The sequence below is a fragment of the Sorex fumeus genome, unplaced genomic scaffold (assembly GCF_029834395.1).
Source record: "Sorex fumeus unplaced genomic scaffold, SorFum_2.1 ptg000010l, whole genome shotgun sequence".
In the NCBI taxonomy this organism is placed as follows: domain Eukaryota; kingdom Metazoa; phylum Chordata; class Mammalia; order Eulipotyphla; family Soricidae; genus Sorex; species Sorex fumeus.
Window position 1 is genome coordinate 5,870,272 of NW_026606067.1, and position 23,250 is coordinate 5,893,521.

The window sequence follows — 23,250 nt, forward strand, 5'->3', positions numbered from 1 at the left end:
TTGAGGAAAAAGATTGACAACAAAGAGAAACCTGGAAGCTTCTTCCTTCACAGTTTGCTTACCTATATGTTAAATACACACTTTTCTTGCAGAACATCAAAGAGAATAATAAAGGAAAGAGCAGCGTCAAGAAATGCTTCATTTATCTCTACATATTTTTGGCAGGGGAGGTAGAGTGGGGGTTGGGGGGGAAGGGGGACATTGTTTCGGGCAAAACAATCCATAGGTTTTTTTCATTGAAATTACAATTTGAAAAGTGTGTGAAATACCACAATTTTAGCCAACTATAATATACCATTGCACAACTTATTCAAAGAATTAACAGTGCAGTTTGTCTCAAAGGCTGAAAGTTGTGAGACGGAAGAAAAGGTGATCAGCAAGAGCAGCAATTTGGAGAATTCCTGTTTTAGAAGCAAGTTCCCTGAATTAATGAGCTTAGCTGACTAGCTGATTGAATCATATCCTTTCCTCCCTGGAAACTCCTCAGACAGAAAATCCTTCAAAGATTTCTGCTTATCCTCTGAAGAACAGAGCAAGTCCAGTTTTATTAAAAGTCTCTCCACCTTTAATGAAGAAGATTAGTTTTACTTTTACTTTTTTTTCTATCCAAGCATCTTTACAAGAGAGGAAAGATAACTGACAGAGAACAGGTGTTGCACAAATTTCCTTAAGTAGAAGCTACTGCGTACAGGAGGGCAAGTGAGCAATGCAGCTATGCAAAAAGGTCGTTCCTGTGCTGAGGATGGAGAAAGGCTAAACAATTACGCTTGAAAAGCATGAGGGGATAATTTGGGTCTTGGAGGCATTATGTGCTGTGCAATAACCAATCATATTTCAACTTTCATATGCCCATTGTATTGCCAAAATCAAAGGCTTTACCTGAAGCTAGCCAGGCCTGTGGAACTCGGGAATGTTAACTACTTTTAGGAAGGAGGACCCGCGTCAAGAAGCAGCTTTTCCACCTTGAGATGAAATGCTCTAGAATCTAGAAGAAATGCTCTAGACTCTAGATGAAATAAAAAGGGTCTAGATTCACTGAGGCGCATGTGGCCATGCCCGCCCATTTCTGGTCTGTGAAGTTGGGTAGGTGAGTACGTTCCTTGTTCTCGTTTGGGAATATGTGGGCCCAGTATACTGCACTGTGCTTTCTAGGTAGGAATCTGAGCTCACTTGAGAGCACTTGAAGCCTACAGTCACAGACAGCTCCCAACCTTGCCTTTTCTCCACTGCTTGACCCTGGAAAATAGTTTTGAAAATCTACACACTCACTCATTTGTGACATTCAGATAATGATAGCAGTAATGATGCTGGGGATATATATTTTTTTTCTTTCAGAAGATTTAATAGTAGAAAATAATCTTCCAGAAGCATTGAATTGCTGGAAGCCATTATCTCATGAATCTTTCACATTTCATGAGGAAAACACTGGGAAAAGCAATCTCCCTCTGCTTTTTTCTTTTAATGGCAACTTGAAATCACTAACAAAATATTTTAAAATAATAATATACATTTGGGGTTGTGTGTATGGATTTCACCCTGTTCCATTGGTCTGCAGCCCTGCCTTTGTTCTGGTACCATGCTGTTTTAATTATTACCACTTTGTAGTAGAGTTTGAGGTTGGAGACGGTAATGCCTCCCCATGTCTTTTTCGCAAGAATTGCTTATATTCGTTGTCGTTTGTTGTTCCATATGAATTTCAGGAGTGCTTGATCTATTTCTTTGAAGTATTTCATGGGTATTCTTATAGGAATTTCATTGAATCTATATAATGCTTTGGGGGTATTGCCATTTTGATAATGTAATTCTTCCTATCCATGATCAGGGGATATGTTTCCATTTCCTCATGTCCTCTTTTATGGGGTAGTGTTTTGTAGTAGTTTTCATTGAGGACCTTTACCTCTTTAGTTAGACTGATTCCAAAGTATTGCCATTCAATGCCTCTTTTGCAAACCACAGCACCCAAAAGGAGAGAGAGAGAGCAAAAGGGAATGCCCTGCCACATAGGCAGGGTGAAATAGGGGTATGGAAGTGGGTGGGAGGGATACTGGGATCATTGGTGGTGGAGAATAGGCACTGGTGGAGGGATGGGTACTCGATCATTGTATAACTGAAACCCAAGCACAAAAACTTGTAAGTCTACAACTTTACTGCATGGTGTTTCACTAACAAAAATTAAAACAAACAAACAAATAATAATATAAAATTGCATAGCACATTAAACATTCTTATGGAAGTGATAAATTTAGTTTTTGAAACCTAAGCCTGGTAACCATTTTCTTTTTGTAAAATCAATAAGATGCTAAGGAAACCACATCCACAGTGAAATCTTGCCCAAGGCATTCAGTTTGACTTCTGAGTTAAGACTTATGTGATTCCACACAAATCTCTTTTGACTTTCCACTGAAGTAAAATTCTTGGTCATTCTTCAAAAATATTTACAAAAAAAAAAAAACTTTGGTAGCTTACATTTAAAGTCATAGTTTCTATTTAATTAGAAATAAAACAAAATTTAAAATACAATGGGTATTTCACTTAAATGAAATTATATATAGAGAAAAATAATTATCCCAGGAAAACCAAACTCCAGGAAACCCACCAACAAGGAAGAGTGAGGAACAAAGTAATAAAATCTCTGACTGTGATTGTACTTCTTGACATCTATGCCCCAAATGCAAAAACATTCATTCAAAAAGACATATGTGGTTCAGCCGGGAAGCGCTCCTGCCCCCCCAGCCGCACCTCCATTCCCGCCTCCATCCCCGCCCAGCGGGAAGACTGTCCACCACCCTTCCTCCATTCCAGGATCCTGGGTGGAAGTGGCCTGGGACCGGCTAGGGGCGTGGTCACCAGGAAGGGGGCGTGGCCTCCAAAAGTGGATGTGGGCGTGGCCTTCTCCTCAGTGGACAGCCGCACTTATATCACTCACATCAATCACTCAGGAACTCTCATCCCACAACTTGTGGCCTAATACCAACCAAATATTTCCCACCTCTTCTACTACAATCCAACAACATCCCACTCGCCTACTCCATTTCCAACAAAGACCTGTTTGAAAATAGCTGTATAAGCCCAGTACCAAATAGCACCTCCTCAAAAAGTTCCATTCAATGTCGGTTATAAAACAAAGCATAACGCTTGATTGAGAAGAAGGTCAAACTCAGAAACGTAGAAGGGTGCCTACCATCGACCAACCTGATCCAAAATCCATTCCCACCATAAGAGGGAACAGTATGATCTGCGCCAGACGGGAACCGAGGCCCATTTTTCGGCAACAAAACTGAATGGCTCCTGGCAGTCTCTCCTCATTCAACCAGGTACAGCCTGCCCCCACGGCTTGGGACTCTCCCTGGGCATGCGCAACTAGCTTGATTCCCTAGAATAGCCAGTTTTTTCCCTTGACATGAGCGGGACGGGAACTGAGGCAACATCCCATCTCGCGGCAACAAAGCTGAACGGATCCGGGAACTCTCTCCTCACTCAACCAGAATAGTAACAGTGAACGTGAAGGACTAAACCACACTGGTCACAATAGTAAAGCAACGCAAAAGCCCAACAAACTTTCTTATTGAAGAGGCTAGCCCAGAAGACACCAACAGTATTGTAGTGTTAGACAACCTCTCTGACAAGGAATTCAGAAGGGAGCTACTTAGGATGCTTAGGGAACTAAAAGAAACAATGGAAAGCAATGCCAATAAAAGACAAGAGGATTTGAAGGCAGAAATGAGAAAAATGCAATCAGAAATGTCAGACCTGAAAAACCTGGTAGGCGAATTGAAAACCTCAGTGGCAGGCCTCAGCAGCAGAGTAACAGCTGCTGAGAACAGAATCAGTGAGCTCGAAGATGAAGTTCAGAGACTCGCCAGAAAAGAGCAGAAAATGGAAAAGAGACTCACAGTTCGGGAACAGATGGCAAGAGGAGATCGCGATGAAGCCAAGAGGGGTAACATAAGAATTATTGGAGTCCCAGAGGGACAGGAAGAAAACCTTGATGAAGAAGAAACTGTCAAAGACATCATTGCTACAACATTTCCAGAGCTGAAGAAAACTTGTGACCACATTCAGGAGGCCTGAAGGGTACCAGCTAGAAGAAATCCGAACAAAAAAAAAACCCAAGACACATCCTGATCAAAATGACCAAAACTTTAGACAGAGACAAAATTCTGAAAGCGCAAGATCGAAGAAAGAAATCTCTTACAAAGGAGCATCCTTAAAATTCACAGCTGATTTTTCTGATGAAACCCTCAGGGCCCGAAAACAGTGGTGGGACATAGTGAAAATACTCAATGAAATAAATGCATCTCCAAAAATACTTTACCCAGCGAGACTCTCATTCATAATAGAAGGAAAAACACACAGTTCCACAGAAAAACAACAGCTCAGGAACTTCATTGACTCAAGACCATGGTTACAAGTACAACTAAATGGGCTACTTTAAGACAGGACAGGCCCCTCAAATACACCTAATTTCAAAAGAACAATGGGTCAAAATCCCATAACAATAATCTCTCTCAATGTCAATGGGCTAAACACACCAATTAAAAGACACAGAGTGGCAGGATGAATTAGAAAAATGAACCCAACATTCTGCTGCCTGCAAGAAACATATCTCAATAGTCAAAGCAAACACAGACTCAGAGTCAAAGGCTGGAAAACAATCCTACAGGCAAACAGCTCCCATAAAAAAGCTGGGGTGGCCATCTTAATATCAGACCACATCGATTTCAGAGTGAAGAAGGTCATAAGAGGCAGTGAAGGCCATTTCTTATTGATCAAAGGATCTGTACAACAGGAAGAACTTACAATACCAAATGTATATGCACCTAATGAGAGACCAGCAAAGTACCTAAAACAACTACTCATAGATTGGAAAAAGACATCAATAGCAACACAATACTAGGGGGAGACTTCAACACCGCTTTGTCACCTCTTGACAGATCAACCAGACTCAAGCTTAGCAAGAACATACTTCATCTGAGGGAAGCAATGGAAGAAAGGGACTTAGTAGATATATACAGGACACTTCAACCTCAAAAGGCTGAATACACATTCTTCTCAAGCTTACATGGAACATTCTCCAAGATAGACCACATGCTGAGCAACAAAGCATACATCCATAAAATTAAGAAGATAGATATTGTATCAACAATCTTCTCAGACCACAATGCACTGAAATTAGAAGTAAATCACTCACAAAAACAGAAAACTAAATCAAACCCCTGGAAATTAAACAGTGCGCTATTAAACAACGAGTGGCTTAGAAAAGAAATCAAAGAGGAAATCAAAAGATTCCTAGAAACGAATGAAAATGAAGACACGAGTTACCAAAACTTATGGGACACAGAAAAGCTGTCTTAAGAGGAAAGTTTATAGCTCTACAAGCATTCCTCAGAAAGGAGGAGCGAGCCCACATAAATAACCTGACCTCACAGCTTAAGAGCTTGGAGAAGGACCAACAAAAAGAGCACAACCCAAACAGGAGGAAGGAAATAATAAAACTCAGAGCAGAGATTAACGAGATGGAAACCCAAAAAACAATCCGAAAGATCAATGAAATCAAGAGCTGGTTCTTCGAGAAAATTAACAAGATTGATAAGCCTCTAGCAAAACTCACAAAGAAGGGGAGAGAGAAAACCCTAATAAGCCGAATCAGAAATGAAAAGGGGGTCATAACAACAGAAACTACAGAAATTTAAAGGATCCTCAGGGAGTACTTTGAGAAGCTTTATGCCACGGAACATCAAAACCTCGAGGAAATGGATAAATTCCTAGACTCCTACAGACTCCCAAGGCTGAACCCAGAAGACCTGGAATACCTGAACAGACCTATCACCACCAAGGAAATTGAAATGGTAATAAAAAGTCTCCCCAAGCACAAAAGCCCTGGCCCAGATGGATTCACTAGTGAATTCTTCCAAATCTTTAAAGAAGACTTACTCCCAATCCTCTTTAAGCTTTTCCACGAAATCGAAATATCAAAAACACTTCCGAACAGTTTCTACGAAGTGAGTATCAAACTGATACCAAAAGCAGACAGAGATACCACAAAGAAAGAGAATTACAGGTCGATATCCCTGATGAACACAGATGCAAAGATCCTCAACAAACTACTAGCAAATAGAATCCAACTACTCATCAAAAAGATCATACACCATGACCAAGTAGGATTCATCCCAGGGATGCAAGGATGGTTCAACATTTGGAAATCAATCAACATAATCCACCATATCAACAAAAGAAAAGATAAAAAGCATATTATCATATCAATAGATGCAGAGAAAGCATTTGACAAGATCCAGCACCCCTTTATGATGAAAACCCTAGCCAAAATGGTGATAGAGGGGACTTTTCTCAACGTAGTTAAAGCCATCTACCACAAGCCTACAGCAAGCATCATCCTCAATGGGGAAAAACTGAGAGCATTCCCTCTAAGACCAGGAACGAGACAAGGATGCCCACTCTCTCCGCTGCTGTTCAATATAGTACTGGAAGTACTTGCAGTAGCAATTAGGCAAGAAAAAGATATTAAGGGCATTCAGGTAGGAAAGGAAGAAATCAAGCTCTCACTTTTCACAGATGATATGATACTATACTTAGAGAACCCAGTAACCTCCACCAAAAAACTCTTAGAAACAATAGACTTGTATAGTAAAGTTGCAGGCTATAAAATCATTACCCAAAAGTCCATGGCTTTCCTATACGCAAATAGTGAGAGAGAGGAAAGCTACATGAAAAAAACAATCCTGTTCACAATCTACATGAAAAACACAATCTACATGAAAAAAAACAATCTACATGAAAAAAAACACAATCTACATGAAAAAAAAGCTACATGAAAAAAAAACAAACCCCAGAAAATCAAGTACCTAGGAGTCAGCTTAACTAAGGAAGTAAAGGACCTGTACAAAGAAAACTACAAAACGCTACTTCAGGAAATGAAAGAGGACATGAGGAAATGGAAAGATATCCCCTGCTCATGGGTCGGGAGAATTAACATTGTCAAAATGGCAATATTACCGAAAGCATTGTATAAATTCAATGCAATTCCTGTAAGGATACCGATGATATTCTTCAAAGAAATGGAGCAAACACTCCTGAAATTTATATGGAACAATAAGCCCCCGCGAATAGCTAAAGCAATTTTTGGGAAAAAGAAAATGGGAGGAATCAACCTCCCGAACTTCCAACTCTACTACAAAGCAGTAATAATTAAAACAGCATGGTACTGGAACAAAGGCAGAACTGCAGACCAATGGAACAGGGTTGAATACACTGACATCTCCCCTCAATCATATGATCATTTAATCTTTGATAAAGGTGCAAGAAATGTGAAGTGGAGTAAGGAAATCCTCTTTAAGAAATTGTGCTGGCAGAACTGGATGGCTACATGCAAAAAAATGGGCTCAGAACTCTGCCTAACACCATGTACAAAAGTAAGATCAAAATGGATTAAAGACCTCAACATCAGACTAGAAACCATAAGGTACATTGAAGACAAAATTGGCAAAACCCTCCATGACATTGAGGTTAATGGTATTTTCAAAGATGCCATGCCACTGGCCGAGCAAGTGAAAACAGAGATAGATAAATGGGACTATCTTAAACTAAGAAGCTTCTGCACCTCAAAAGAAACAGTGACACAAATACAAAGACAGTCTACAGAATGTGAAAGGATATTCGCCAAATAAACATCTGACAAGGGGTTGATATTAAAGATTTACAAAATACTGGTTGAACTCCACAAGAAGAAAACATCCAACCCCATCAAAAAATGGGGCAATGAAATGAACAGAAACTTTCTCAAAGAAGAAATCCGAATGGCTAAAAGGCACATGAGAAAATGCTCTACATCATTAATCATCAGGGAGATGAAGATCAAAACCACAATGAGATACCATCTCACACCTCAGAGACTGGCCCACATTCAAAAGAACAAAAGCAACCGATTCTGGCGTGGATGTGGCGAGAAAGGGACACTCCTTCACTGTTGGTGGGAATGCCGACTGGTTCAGCCCTTTTGGAAAACAGTATGGACGTTCCTCAAAAAATTAGAAATTGAGCTCCCATTTGACCCAGCGATACCACTCCTGGGAATATATCCCAGAGAGGCAAAAATGTGTAGCGGAAGTGACATCTGCACTTGTTTGTTCATTGCAGCACTCTTTACAGTAGCCAGAAACTGGGAGAGACCTGAGTGCCCAAGAACAGATGACTGGTTAAAGAAACGTTGGTACATCTACACAATGGAGTACTATGTAGCTCTTTGAAAAGATGAAGTCATGAAATTTACATACAAGTGGTACAATATGGAAAGTATCATGCTAAGCGAAATGAGTCAGAAAGAGAGGGATAGACATAGAAAGATTGCATTCATCTGGGGGATATAAAGTAACAAAATATGAGATTAATACCCAAGAATAGCTGAGATCAACACCAGGAGGATTACTCCATAGCTTAGAGGCCAGCCGGGTATTCTAGGGGAAAGGGCAGTTCAGATAGAGAAGAGAGCACCAAATAAAGGGTGTTTGGAGGATCCTCCCAGGAGGGGAGATGCATGTTGAAAGTAGACTATGGACTGAACATGTGTGCCACTCAATGCCTCTTTTGCAGACCACAACACCCAAAAGGAGAGAGAGAACAAAAGGTAATGCCCTGCCACAGAGGCAGGGTGGGAGGGGGAGATGGGAGGATATTATCCATGGTGGTGGAAAATGGGCCATGTTGGAGGGTTGGGTATTTGATCATTGTATGACTGAAACCCAAGTACAAAGATTTGTAAATCTACAACTGTATCCCATGGTGCTTCACTAATAAAAAAAAAAAGACATATGCACCACTATGCTCATTGAAGCATTGAGTACAATAGCCAAGCTATGGAAATAAGCCAAATGTCCAATGGCAGATGAATGAATAAAGAAAGATAAAGAAATTGTGAAATATAAATATATATGCCTATAGTGTAATATTATGCAGCTGTAAGAAAGATGAAATCAGGCTGTGGTGGAACTGGAAACATGTTAAGGGAAATCAGTCAAAGGGAAAAACAAATACTAAAGTATCCCTCATCTTGGAATCTAGGGACAAAACATGGGAATAGATAGTATGGACCAATGACAAACACTAGGCCTTGGATGAGAAAATATCAACAGTGTCTGGTGGAGTTGGCACAGAATGAAGTTCTGACCATTAGTGACAGAAGGACAGTGGTGGGCAGTTCTGGGTGCTTTGCTGGTGATTGTGTGCAGTAACTTTATAAATCAATATCATAAATAATTTATCAATAAGTAGCTAGTTCAGATCCTCTTGAATTCAGAATTGCTGTATGCAGCAGGATAAATTCAGCTGCCAAACTAGCTCTACACCCTGCATTCATCGTCACTCAAAGATATTTGCAAGATAGCACTCTTTACAATAGCCAGAATCTGGAAAAAACCTGAGTGCCCGAGAACAGATGACTGGTTAAAGAAACTTTGGTACATTTACACAATGGAGTACTATGTAGCTGTTAGAAAAGATGAAGTCATGAAATTCACATACAAGTGGTACTACATGGAAAGCATCATGTTAAGCGAAATGAGTCAGAAAGAGCGGGATAGACACAGAAACATTGCATTCATCTGGGGAACATAAAGCAACAAAATGGGAGACTAACACCCAGGAGTGGCCGAGATTAGTACCAGGAATTTTGCTCCATGACTCGGAGGCCAGCCACACATGCTAGGGGAAAAGGAAGCTCAGATAAAGAAGAAAGCACCAAATAAAGGGTGTTGGGAGGATCCTCCCAGGGTGGGAGAAGCATGCTGAAAGTAGACTATAGACCAAAGAAGATTTCCTCTCAATGTCTCTCTTGCAAATCACAGGACCCAAAAGTAGGGAAAGAACAAAAGGGAATGCCCTGCCACAGAGGCAGGGTGGGATGGGGGGAATGGGGGGTGGGAGGGATACTGCGATCTGTGGTGGTGGGAAATGGATACTGGTGGAGGGATGGGTATTTGATCATTGTATAATTGAAACCCAAGCACAAAATTTGTAAGTCTACAACTGTACCTCATGGTATTTCACTAATAAAAATAAATCATAAAAAAAAGATATTTGCAAGAGGCCTGAGAGTAATGAAGGTTATATGGGATCAGAGCATATTTAAAGCCAACTGAAAATACAGAGATGAAACTCAGAAGATTTCAAGGAAATAATTATATGTTAGTTTACCCAAATATCAATAATTTTAGTTTTATTTCATAAGGAAGCTCTTATAACTGTATAGGAATCTTACATGCTGACTAAAAAGAACATGCATTTGCTTCAACAAATCAAGACTGTGTGGCTGTGGGAGAGCAGGTTAAGCTAGTGAGAGTATTAACTAGATGGGCCAGAAACTCTCAGGCTTTGGGTTCATTCAAGTCCTTGGATGATTGTGAAACAGAGTTTTAGAATTCTGCCCCCACAGAGGATAAATAAACTTAGTTTAGTAGTTTTTTAAGGAGAAGTTACCCATTTCTTACTTTGATTATAGAGAAAATTAAATCTAACCACTGTTTAATGGTTGAGATTTAGGCCTATATCCTTGGAGGTCAGTAAAGTTTTAAAAGAGTCTCTTGCCCCCACGCCTGGCTGTCCTCATCGAGGCCCCTTGGAGGGGAGCGGATTGAGCTTTCCTCCCCGCCCCGACCAGGGCTCCGGCAGCTGAAGACCTCCAGAACCAGCCACCACCATGCTGAGACCACTTTCCGCACACACGAAGGTACCAGCAGAGGAACAAAGGCATGCAGGTCCCGGGTCTGAGATCTTCAAGCCTACTCGGATTGGGGCTGAGCATCCTCCACCCAGGTCCTCCAAATTCCAGTAGGCGGGGGGTCACACCCACCAACTGGCCCCCTGGCACCGTGTAATCCCATCAACGGCCAAGACTCAGAGACTATAAAACCCAGCTCCCGGAAGCGCGCAGCCACATTCGCGGCTGTGCGACATCTTATTATGACATCTTATTATCTCGTTCCTACTTTGGACAAACTGGCAGGCTACCGAATGTAACCTGCCCACACGGCAGTCTGGCAAACTCCCTGTGGCATACCCAATATGCCAAATACCAGTAACAATGATGGGTCTCATTCTCCTAAAGAGCCTTGAATATGGCACTTTCTTAAAAATCTCAGGGCTAGGATGAAGGAGACGTTACTGGGGCCTGCTCGAGGCAATCGACAAATAACAGGATGGTCGTGATCATGATCTTGATCCTTGGAGGTCAGTAAAGTTTTAAAAAGTGGCTAAATGTATTCTGAAAATAAGTTTGTGTGCAAATATTTTTTATTATTTTTCTTCTTGCCTAGAATGTAAGGTACCAGAGGGCAAAAGTATGGTTTATCTAGTATTCTTAAGTTTTACAATCATGCCCATCACAGGTCTAAACAAATATTTGTTGAGAACATAACCGTGTTTGTTATTGTGCATCCAAATATATACATACATATGTATTTCTTTTAATGACAATTTAAGTTTTAGAATATTTTCTGTTTTGTATCTTCTATAAATAATTGATATGCAATTACATTTCCAACATCAAACTTGCTGCTTTAAAAATAGATTTCTACTGGGATCTGTGGTGGTGGGAAATGAGCACTGGTGGAGGGATGGGTATTTGATCATTGTATAATTGAAACCCAAGCACAAAATTTGTAAGTCTACAACTGTACCTCATGCTGTCTCACTAATAAAAATTTAAAAAATAAAAATAAAAATAGATTTCTTTGTAAAAATTTGACCATGTTAAGAATAGTTATTTGTGATGTCTTTGAGATTACTTTCTCATTCCAATAATGGAATAATAAATAGTAAATAAATAAATAAATTTTGATATTTGTCATTAAAATTATAAAGACTTTCACTCAATCTGCCCCTTCAATGATTCATTGTTTATTTCTTCAGCACATATTTTATTGGTTATCAAATATGTATCAAGCTTAATTAGGGATAATGAAAATAAAATCAAAAGTCCACAGTGTCTATACTCAAGGGGGATATGTCTATATTCAAGGGTTATGATGGTAAATACTTATACTGTACTGGGCGTTTTCTGACCCAGGGGCTGCTTTAAGTCATTTAGCATATGTTAACTCATTTATTCCATACAACCACTTCGTAAATAAGGTTACTATGCTTTCCCTTATCTTGTAAATGATGAAATAGAGGGACATAGAATAATTTATGTTCACATCAAGGAAGTCTGGATGTGGTACATGCTTTTAATTCCCATCACAGTTTCATTTCACTTTGTTTAATAAAGGAATGCATGGAAAGGGCTATGTGCTCTGTATGCATTGAAAACTATGTATTGAATCAAATTTCTTTTGGCTTAAAGGAGGAAAGGCCATTTGGAAAGCATCAAATCCATCTGCTGGGAAGAGTTTACTCCCTTACGCCCATAAATTATTTGGGTCCTTACATTAAAGTGTGCAGAACATTTTTAAGGAGTTACGCTGTCTCACTGGTTGCTATGTATTCAACTTTACCTATCAGTGTATAAATTTCTACAAAAAATTTTTCATGTGAGTTAAGTGGTTTCAGAACGTTTTTATATTAATTTGAGATGGGAACACTGCTCATTATTACTACTGCAAAGAGTTATTCTGTCATCGTACAAATTGAAGGCTATCTGCTTAACCTCTTGAGTCTTTAATCATCTACTATAGGTTCTTGTTTGACCAAATCAATTACAGAATTACAGCTATAGACTTTATTACCAAGGACCAAAGGTAACTGTGTCAATTGAGGAACACCAGATATATAGTTTACATATATATATGTGAAAATAAATTTAATGTATGAATTTGCCATGAATAAAGTGTTTTAGGATATCACTATAAAAATCTAAAGAAAATAATTACTCTTCATCTGAAAGTAGAATATATTATTTATTTTCAGCATGTTCTTATCTAAAATTGGCTATGAACTATGAAATAAATGAGTTATTTATTCTGAGAAATTCAAGCAAAGTCAAAATATCATTTTTTAAATTATAATAACCCTTATATTACAAAGAAAAATTCATATTTACCTGATGACATTGCCTGAATAGACAAATTATTGCAAGGGAAAGAGTGAGAATAAACCCCAAAGGTCATTTATTATTGTTGCCTTTGTTTTAGGGCCATACTCAGAGGCACTCATGGATAACTCCTGGTGATCTTCGGGGAGTTATATGTGTTGTCAGGGATTGAACTAGGGTCAGTTGCATGCTATCACTCTACCCCCATTATTATATTTTCAAAGAAAAATAGTCTTATTTCAGAAGTATTAGAGGAGAGGTAAGAGAGAGCTAAAGAGAAAAAGAGAGGGGAGGCAACATATAAAATAAAAGAATTAGAAACCCCAGTTGGGGTATGGTGAATACCAGAGTGGACTGGACCAAGAGACCCTTTGAAAAAAAGCCTACTAAGGGCTGATTGAGTGAAGTACTGTTTAAATAAAATCATAAAGAAGATATTAATGAATGATCTCTTGGTATCCAAGTTCAATGATTCCAATGGGAATGGTTGTCAGATTAGATATTGGAACCATGAAAGAAAATACATTCTTCACTGCAAACCAGGAGAAACTGAGCAATAGCTTCCCCTTGCCTATCACATTTAGGGGCATGATTTGCATAGGTAAAGGTAAAGGTAAAGGCCCTCCCGTTGATCGTCGATTTGCTCGAGCGGGCCCAGTAACGTCTCCATTGGAGACTTTGTTGTTACTGTGTCTGGCATATCAAATACTCTCGGTAGCTTGCCGGGCTCTCCGAGAGGGGCGGAGGAATCGAACTCGGGTCGGCCATGTTGGCCGCTTGTAAGGCGAACGCCCTACCGCTGTGCTACCGCTGTGCTATCGCTCCAGGAGAAACTGAGCAATAGCTTCCCCTTGCCTATCACATTTAGGGGCATGATTTGCATACCAAAAAAAAAAAAATCCTTACCAACTAGGAAGGAAAATTCAAGAGGAGAGATGCCAGATATGCACTTATGCTGGCTCCTGGGCCTTGTCAGTCCTGTTGAGCTGCTTTGTGTAACTTGGCATGGCAATGTGTTCAGACAGGATGGATCAAAGTACCCAAGAGCCAACAGCGAGAATTCAAAGGCAAAAGAGGCTTCAGATGATCTGGAAAGTGTCTCGGTGCAAAGCTTCCCGGTGTTTTAATTTCTTGTAGCATTTTCCTTGGGGTGGGGGGGGGGGCTTGTAGAATTTAACTATGGTGGAAGTTTAGTGCTCAGCTAGGGGTTTGCTTCTATCACTTTTCCTAATAAGTGCACTAGGAGAAATGCTTGAAAAATTGGATTATTTTTTCTTGGATTTTCTTATCAATTTGTCTAAGCTGCGCAAATCTTTTCACTGAAACAAATTCACTGAGCTTCTTCCTGCTTCTGTGGAGGAATAAGAGATACAAAGATGCTCTTAAACCGCCAGATAAATCCAGTTACTTAAGTGAAACACTACAGCTGGATGGCTACTCCAAGCAATATTATGAAAGTAGGTTAAGACAAGAAATATGGGGCCTTATTAAAATCTCAAGGGCAATGGAGACAGGCAAGATATAATAAATGGTATTGGAGTTTGGCCAGGTCAGTGGTGTTAAAACTCACTCAAAGAAATAGATAAATGCGAGGCCCTGGCCTTTTTTTAACCTCCCATCCCCAGAAAGATTTTTCTTTGCCAAAATTTTTGACGACATTCCAGAGTATCCATTGGAGAGTGACTCTAAAAGAACGCTGCTTTTAATTTAACCAACTTGTGCTTTGAAGAACCCAGGTGTTAAATAGAAATATTGATCATTTTTATCTATATTTCAAATTCTTTTGTTAAAAAATCAAAGCAAAATACTTTGCTAAAATTTTAAAATACATAGTGAGATGATCACATATGTAAGAATATTAAACAAACTTCCTTGTCCTGAGAAGATACAGAAAATTAAGTCTTACTGCTAATTACTAAATAGTAAATAAAAATTGTATTTAGGTTGTATAATTACACAAATAAATTTATAGTAAATATCTAGGTACTGTCTTTATGTTAGAAATCTTTACTTTTAAATATTTTGGTGTTATTTTATTTTTTCAATTAGAGTAACAACTGTAGCACTGTCCTCCCATTGTTCATCGATTTGCTTGAGTGGGCCCAGTAATGTCTCCATTGTGAGACTTGCTGTTATTGTGTTTGGCATATCGAATACGTCACAGGGAGCTTGCCAGATAACTGCTGGCAAGCCAGGCTTTGCCGTGCAGGCAAAATACTCTCAGTAGTTTGCTGGGCTATCCGAGAGAAGCAGAGGCATCGAACTCTGGTCTGTTGGGTCAGCCGCATGCAAAGCAAACACCCTACCCGCTGTACTATCGCTCCAGCCCAGAGTAACAACAGTGTATTGTAATATTACATGAGTTTCAAATGTAAAAGCCACTAAAAATGAACACGCAAATGTACTGTGTTAAGTTCAAATGTAAACTTGTCAAGATATCAAAAATTCGCCATTTGCCAGAATTTTCCTCAAAATAGGATTTTATATGAACTATTGATTTTGTAATAGTTTCCTGAAAGTATTAACAATTTAAAGTATTAACACCTATAGAAAATAAAAAATCTGCTCCATTAAACTTTTATTGTACTAACTAAAAGAGCTTGAAAATCATTTATAAGGATCTTCTAAATATTATCTTCACTATTTCACATTTATAACTTCCTTGTTATCAATACTGCTTTGATTTTCAGAAGTTATATTAGCATTAAAAATTATCAAAAAGTCACCCAGTCCAATCTACTTCTGTTAATTTAGGTTCTCTTCTTTCCCACCCCCAAATGGTTCCAGTGACTTAGAACCTTGTTTGTGGGGTCTCCAAGTGAATAAGTTTTGTTTAAAAGAAACAAAAACAAACAAACAAATATGAATCATCACATCTGTGTGACTATTTACCATGGAACCTGAGCAGCCTTTTTGAGAGGGATGATGGTTAAAGAAAATTCACTGAGGCTTTTCTCCCTCCCCCAGGTCAGTGAAAAATCAGCCCAGAATGCCACCTTCCCCGCCACCAGGACCCAGGTATCCTCTCAGACCCTGGGCCGTCCAACCTCCCCTAGCGCCTTCGCCCTCAGTCCCCAGTGCTGTAGCTGCTTTTTCCCCTCTCCCCGGTATCTGTGGGGGGTGTGGCATCTGCAGAAGTGGGCTTGGCTTCTGCAGAAGTGGGCATGGCCTATTTTGGGGCCAGCAGCTGCTCATGTGGTTGCAGGTAAATTACCCATACCCAGCAATCTTGTGTCACGTCTCAGTCTCCATAACACCACAACAACATAAAGAAATAGTGCAAATCCCCAACACGAGGAGAGGATGATGAAAAGAGTCCAGAAGCTTCAACAGGCATGACTCACAAATGTGAGCTCTTCAATAAAGAATTCAGAGATGAACTATTGAAGATCTTCAATTAACTCAAAGAAACAGTAGGACAAATATCCAGTAAATTAAAGAAGGACATGGAAGAAACAATGGAAACATGGACAATTGAGAAATTACAGGAAGAAATGAGAGCAGAAATTGAAAAGCTACGCACAGAAGTGTCATGAATAAAGGATTTGGTAAATGAAATAAAGAACTCAGTGTGTGCCCTCAAAAGTAGAATGGCTACAGCCGAAGACAGAATCAGTGAGCTGGAAGATGAGCTGCAGGAAGCCTACAGGCAACAATAAAAAATGGCAAAAGACCTCAAAATAGCTCTAGAGCAAATCAGAATCCTAGGGGATGATTTCAAGAGGAAAAACATTAGAATCATTGGAGTACCAGAAGGTCAGGGAAGCAATCCCAATGAAACAGTCACTGTTAAAGAAATCATTGCTGAAAAGTTCCCAGAGCTGGAGTATGCAGGCATCCAGTTTCAAGGAGCCCAAAGGGTGCCGTCTAAAAGAGACCCTAACAAAAACACTCCAAGACATATCATAGTTAGAATGATGGATGTCATTGATAGAGACACGATACTGCAAGCTCAAAAAAAGAAATCACATACAAAAGAACACCCCTTAGATTCACAGCAGACCTATCAGAGGAAACCCTCCAAGCCCGAAGGCAATGGTGGGATATAGTGAAAAAGCTCAGTGAACTGAATGCTTCACCAAGAATACTTTATCCAGCTCAAACTCAAAGGAATGGTACACTATTTTCTAGATAACTTCATAGACTCAAAACCAAGCCTAAAGGAAGGGCTTAAAGGGCTACTGTAAGACAAGACAAACCCCTACAAGCACAACAAACCCTTACAGAAAGATAACACAAAACCCCATGACAATAATCTCTCTCCATGTCAATGGTCTAAATTCACCAATTAAGAGACACAGAGTGGTAAAATGGATTCAGAGATAGAACCAACATTCTGCTACCTACAAAAAAACGCAAATGAAAGTCAGAACAAACACAGACTTAAAGTCAAAGGATGGAAAACAATCCTGCAAGCAAAAAATCCCCTTCAAAAAGCTGGGGTGACCTCACTAGTGTTGGATGACATAGATTTCAGGTTAAAAAGATTAGAAGGGACAGTGAAGGCCATTTTTTATTGATCAAGGGATATGTACAGCAGGAAGAAATCTCACTCCTAAACATATATGCACCCAATGAGGGACCAGCCAAATACCCACAACATCTGCTAACAGACCTCAGACAGACATTGCAAGCAACACAATAGTACTTAGAGACTTTAACATCGTTTTATCACTTCTGGATAGATCAAGAAGATTGAAACTCAGCAAGGAAATAATGGCTCTGAAGGAAGAAATAGAAGACAGAGGCCTAATAGATCTACACAGGACTTTATATCCCCCCAAAAAGAATACACATTCTTTTCCAGTGCACATGGAACATTTTCTAGAATAGGCCATGTTCTGGGCCACAGAGCATACCTCAACAAAAGCAGGAAGATAGACCTTATATCAACTATCTTTCCAGACCATGATGCACTAAAGATAGAAATTAAACATGTTCAGATGCAGAAAACCAAATCAACTACCTGGAAATTAAACAACTCAATGTTCAACAACAAGAGGGTCAGGAAAGAAATCAAAAGATACCTTGAAACAAATGAGAATGAAGACACGAGCAACTAGAACCTGTGGGACGCAGCTAAAGACATCAAGGGGAAAATTTATAGCTCTGCAAACATTTCTCAGGATGGAAGAAAGGGTCTACATAAACAATTTGACTTCACAGCTAAAGATCATAGAAAAGGACCAACAAAAGGAGAACAAACCAGGCAGAAGGAAAGAGATCATAAAGCTTAAAGCAGAAATCAACTACATGGAAACCCAAAAAACAATCTGAAAGATCAATGAAATCAAGAGCTGTTTCTTCGAGAAAATAAACAAAATTGATAAACCACTAGAAAACCTCACAAAGAAAGAGAGAAAGAAAACTTCAATAAACCGAATCAGAAATGAAAAGGGGGACATCACAACGGGAACCAAAGAAATTCAGAAGATCATCAGAGACTACTTTGAAAGTCTGTATGCCACAAAACAAGAGAACCTAGAAGAAATGTATAAATTCCTGATTCCTATAATCTCTGAAAGTTGAACCAAGATCTGGAATACCTGAATAAACCTACTAATATCAAGGAAATTGAAACTGTAATCAAAAGGCTTCTCAAAAGCAAAAGCCCAGGTCCAGATGGATTCACTAGGGAACTTTTCCAAACATTTAAAGAGGACATATTACCAGTTCTCAAGATTTTCTAGGAAATTGAAGAAACCAAAAATCTCCCAAGCAGTTTCTATGAGGCTTATATCTCTCTAATACCAAAAGGAAACAAAGGCACCACAAAAAGAAAACTACAGGCCAATATCCCTAATGAACACAGATGCGAAGATTCTCAACAAAATACTAGCAAATAGAATTCAACAACTCATCAAAAAGATCATGCACGATGACCAAGCGGGATTCATCCCAGGGATGCAAAGATGGTTTAACATTCGGAAATCAATCAACATAATCTATCATATCAACAAAAGGGCTAGAGCGATAGCACAGCGGTAGGGCGTTTGCCTTACAAGCGGCCAACATGGTCGACCCGAGTTCGATTCCTCCACCCCTCTCAGAGAGCCCGGCAAGCTACAAAGAGTATCTCGCCCGCACAGCAGAGTCTGGCAAGCTACCTGTGAAGTATTCGATATGCCAAACACAGTAACAAGAAGTCTCATGATGGAGACGTTACTGGGCCCACTCGAGCAAATCGATGAACAACGGGAGGACCGACCGACTGACCGTTATCAACAAAAGAAAAGATAAAAATCATATGATCATATCAATAGATGCAGAGAAAGCATTTTACAAGATCCAGCACCCCTTTATGATGAAAACCCTAGCCAAAATGGGGATAGAGGGGACTTTCTTCAATGTAGTTAAAGCCATCTAGCACAATCCTACAGCAAGCATCATCCTCCAAGGGGAAATGCTGAGAGCCTTCCCCCTAAGATCAGGGACTAGACAAAGATGCCCAATCACTCCACTACTGTTCAATATAGTACTGGAAGTACTTGCAATAGCAATTACGCAAGAAAAAGATATTAAGGGCTTTCAGGTAGGGAAGGAAGAAATCAAGCTCTCACTATTTGCAGATGATATGATACTATACTTAGAGAACCCTAAAGCCTCTACCAAGAAACTCCTAGAAACAACAGATTTGTATAGTAAAGTTTCAGGCTATAAAATCAATACCCAAAAGTCCATGGCTTTCCTATACACAAATATGAAAGAGAAGAATGTGACATGAAGAAAACAATCCCGTTCACAATTGTGCCCCAGAAAATCAAGTACCTAGGAATCAGCTTAACTAAGGAAGTAAAGGACCTGTACAAAGAAAACTACAAAACGCTACTTCAGGAAATAAAGAGGACACGAGGAAATGCAAATATATCCCCTGTTCATGGATGGGGAGAATTAACATTGTCAAAATGGCAATACTTCTCAAAGCACTGTACAAATTCAACGCAATCTCTATTAGGATACCCATGACTTTCTTCAAAGAAATGGAGCAAACACTCCTGAAATTTATATGGAACAATAAGCACCCAGCCCAATCCATAATATCAACAAAAGAAAAGATAAAAACATATGATTATATCAATAGATGTATTGAAACATTTGACAAGATCCAGCACATGTTTATGATGAAAACCCTCGCCAAAATCAGTATAGAAGGGACTTTCCTTCATATAGTTAAAACCATCTACCACAAGCCTATGGCAAGCTTCATCTTCAATGGGGAAAAACTAAGAGCCTTTCCTCTAAGATCAGGGACGAGACAAGGATACCCACTCTCTCTCTCCACAGCTGTTCAATATAGTACTGGAAGTACTTGCAATAGCAGTTAAGCAAGTAAAAGATATTAAGGGCATTCAGGTAGGAAAGGAAGAAACCAAGCTCTCACTATTCGCAGTTAATGTGATACTATACTTAAACAACCCTAAAACCTCTACCAAGAAACTCTTAGAAACAATACACTTGTATAGTAAAGTTGTGGGCTATAAAATCAATATCCAAAAGTCCATGGCTTTCCTATTCCCAAATAATGAGAGATAAGAAAGTGATATGAAAAAAATCTGTTCACAATCGTGCCTCAGAAAATCAAGTACTTAGGAATAAGCTTAACTAAGGACATAAAAGACCAGTACAAGGAAAACTACAAACGCTATTTCAGGAACAAAAAGAGGACACGAGGAAATGGAAAGATATCCCCTGCTCATAGATCAGGAGAATTAACATTGTTAAAACAGCAATACTTCCCAAAGTATTGTACAAATTCAATGTGATTCCTATAAGGATACCCATGACATTATTCAAAGAAATAGAGCAAATACTCCTGAAATTCATATAAAACAATAAGCACCCACGAATAGCTAAAGCAATTCTTGGGAAAAAGAAAATGGGAGAAATCAACCTCTCCAACCTCAAACTCTAATACAAAGTGGTAATAATTAAAACAGCATGGTACTGGAACAAAGGAAGAGCCGCAGACCAATGAAACTGGTTTGGATATACTGACACCACCACCCTCTCCCGGCAAATATATGATCAGCTAAACTTTGATAAGGTGTTCCCAAATTAGGCCTTATTTAAAGAAGGCCTTTGATTCTGTTGAGATGGAAGCAATCATTAAAGCCCTAGCCAATCAGGGTATTTATACTTAATACATCAGTATCCTCCATGAGCTGTATTACAGATTCACTACCAGGATCTCACCATTCTACAAAGAAGTGATCATCGATGTCAAGAGAGGAGTTCGGCAGGGTGATACCATTTCACCGAAACTCTTCAGTGCCACCCTTGAGATTGTCATGCGATGACTGGAATGGGAAAGAATGGGAGTGAAGATAGATGGTCGGCAACTACACCACCTACGCTTTGACGTCATTCTAATAACACCAAACATTAGCCAAGTGGCACAAATGCTGGCCGACTTCAATCGTGGAAAGGTCGGACTACAACTGAACTCATGAAGACAATGTTTATGAGAAATAATATAGTTCCTATCATTCCATTTGCTCTCAAGAGAATGACCATCTCCGAATGAAACAGTTATGTGTTCCTAGGTTGAGAACTCAACATGACGAATAATCTGGCACCTGAGTTGCGCAGGAGGAAGAGAGCCTCTTGGAATGCCTTCAAGAACGTCGAAGAAATAGCTAAGAGGATGAAGAACCTCTGGCTCCAGGCACATCTCTTCAATTCCACTGTTCTTTCTGCATTAACATATGCCTCAGAGACTTGGGCCCTATGAAAACAGGATGAGAACACTATTTGGGTCTCCCAAAGAGGAATCGAAAAAGCTATGCTTGAAATATCACATTTTACTCAAAGGAGAGAAAGAATCCGAAGTTCTGACCTCCGTCGATGGTCAAGAATCAAAAATGCTGTCTCATTTGCTAAGGTGTTGAAAATCAGATGGGCTGGACACATAATGAGATTTGGAGATGACCGCTGGACTAGAGCCGTTACCAACTGGATTCCATGGAACGTCAAAAGGCCGTGTGGCCACCCACCTACAAGATGGTCAGACTTCTTCGTCAAGACCCTGAATGATCGATTTGAGGCTCTTCGTGTTTCTAGAATGAAGAGATGCCATTGGGCTACACTAGCATGCGACAGGTACGAATGGAGACATTACTGATGCCCGCTTGAACAAATCGATGATTGATGGGAAGTCAAGTGATCAAGGGAATCTTTGATAAGGTAGCAAGAAATGTCAAGTGGAGCAAGGAAAGCCTCTTTAACAAAATGTGCGGGCAAAACTGAACAGCTACAGGCAAATAAATGTGCTCAGATCTCTACCTAACACCATGTACAAAAGTAAGATTAAAATGGATTAAAGACCTCAATATCAGACCGGAATCCATAAGGTACATTGAAGACAAGGTTGGCAAAACCCTCCATGACATTGAAGCTAATGGTATCCTCAAAGATGACAAGCCACTGGTCAAGCAAGTGAAAACAGAGATAGACAAATCTTAAACTAAGAAGCTTCTGCACCTCCAAAGAAACAGTGACCAAAATACAAAGACAGTCTACAGAATGGGAAAGAATATTCACCCAATACCCATCCGACAAGGGCTTGATATCAAGGATATACAAAACACTGGTTGAACTCCACAAGAAGGAAACATCCAACCCCATCAAAAAAATGGGGCGACTAAACTAACAGAAACTTTTTCGAAGAATAAATCTGAATGGCTAAAAGGCACATGAGGAAATGCTCTACATCACTAATCATCAAGGAGATACAGATCAAAGCAACAGTGAGATATTATCTCACACCACAGAGACTGGCCCACATCCAAAAGAACTAAAGCAAGTGGTGTTGGTGCAGATGTGGTGAAAAAGGGAAAAAGAAAATGGGAGGAATACTCCTTCACTGCTGGTGGGAATGCCGACGGTTCAGCCCTTTTGGAAAACAGTATGGACGATTCTCAAAAAATTAAAAATTGAGCTCCCATTTGACCCAGCAATACCACTCCTGGGAATATATCCCAGAGAGGCAAAAAAGTACAGTCGAAATGACATCTGCACTTCTATGTTCTTTGCTGCACTGTTCACAAAAGCCAAAATTTGGAAAAAACCCGAGTACCCGAGAAGAGATGATTGGTTAAAGAAACTTTGCATATCTACACAATGGAATACTATGCAGCTGCTAGAAAAGATGAAGTCGTTAAATTTACATACAAGTGGTTCTACATGGAAAGTATCATGCTAAGTGAAATGAA

At 39.6% G+C, this 23,250-nt stretch overlaps 1 protein-coding gene across 1 annotated transcript in view; it reads right to left on the bottom strand.

Annotated features, from left to right (window-relative positions):
- The window catches only part of CRB1 (crumbs cell polarity complex component 1), a 79,755-nt gene extending 76,493 nt beyond the window's left edge, over positions 1 to 3,262 (bottom strand). The window contains 1 exon segment of the mRNA XM_056110535.1: positions 3,193 to 3,262. Coding sequence (XP_055966510.1) covers positions 3,193 to 3,262 — 70 coding nt within the window.
- Positions 3,263 to 23,250: the final 19,988 nt, after the last annotated feature.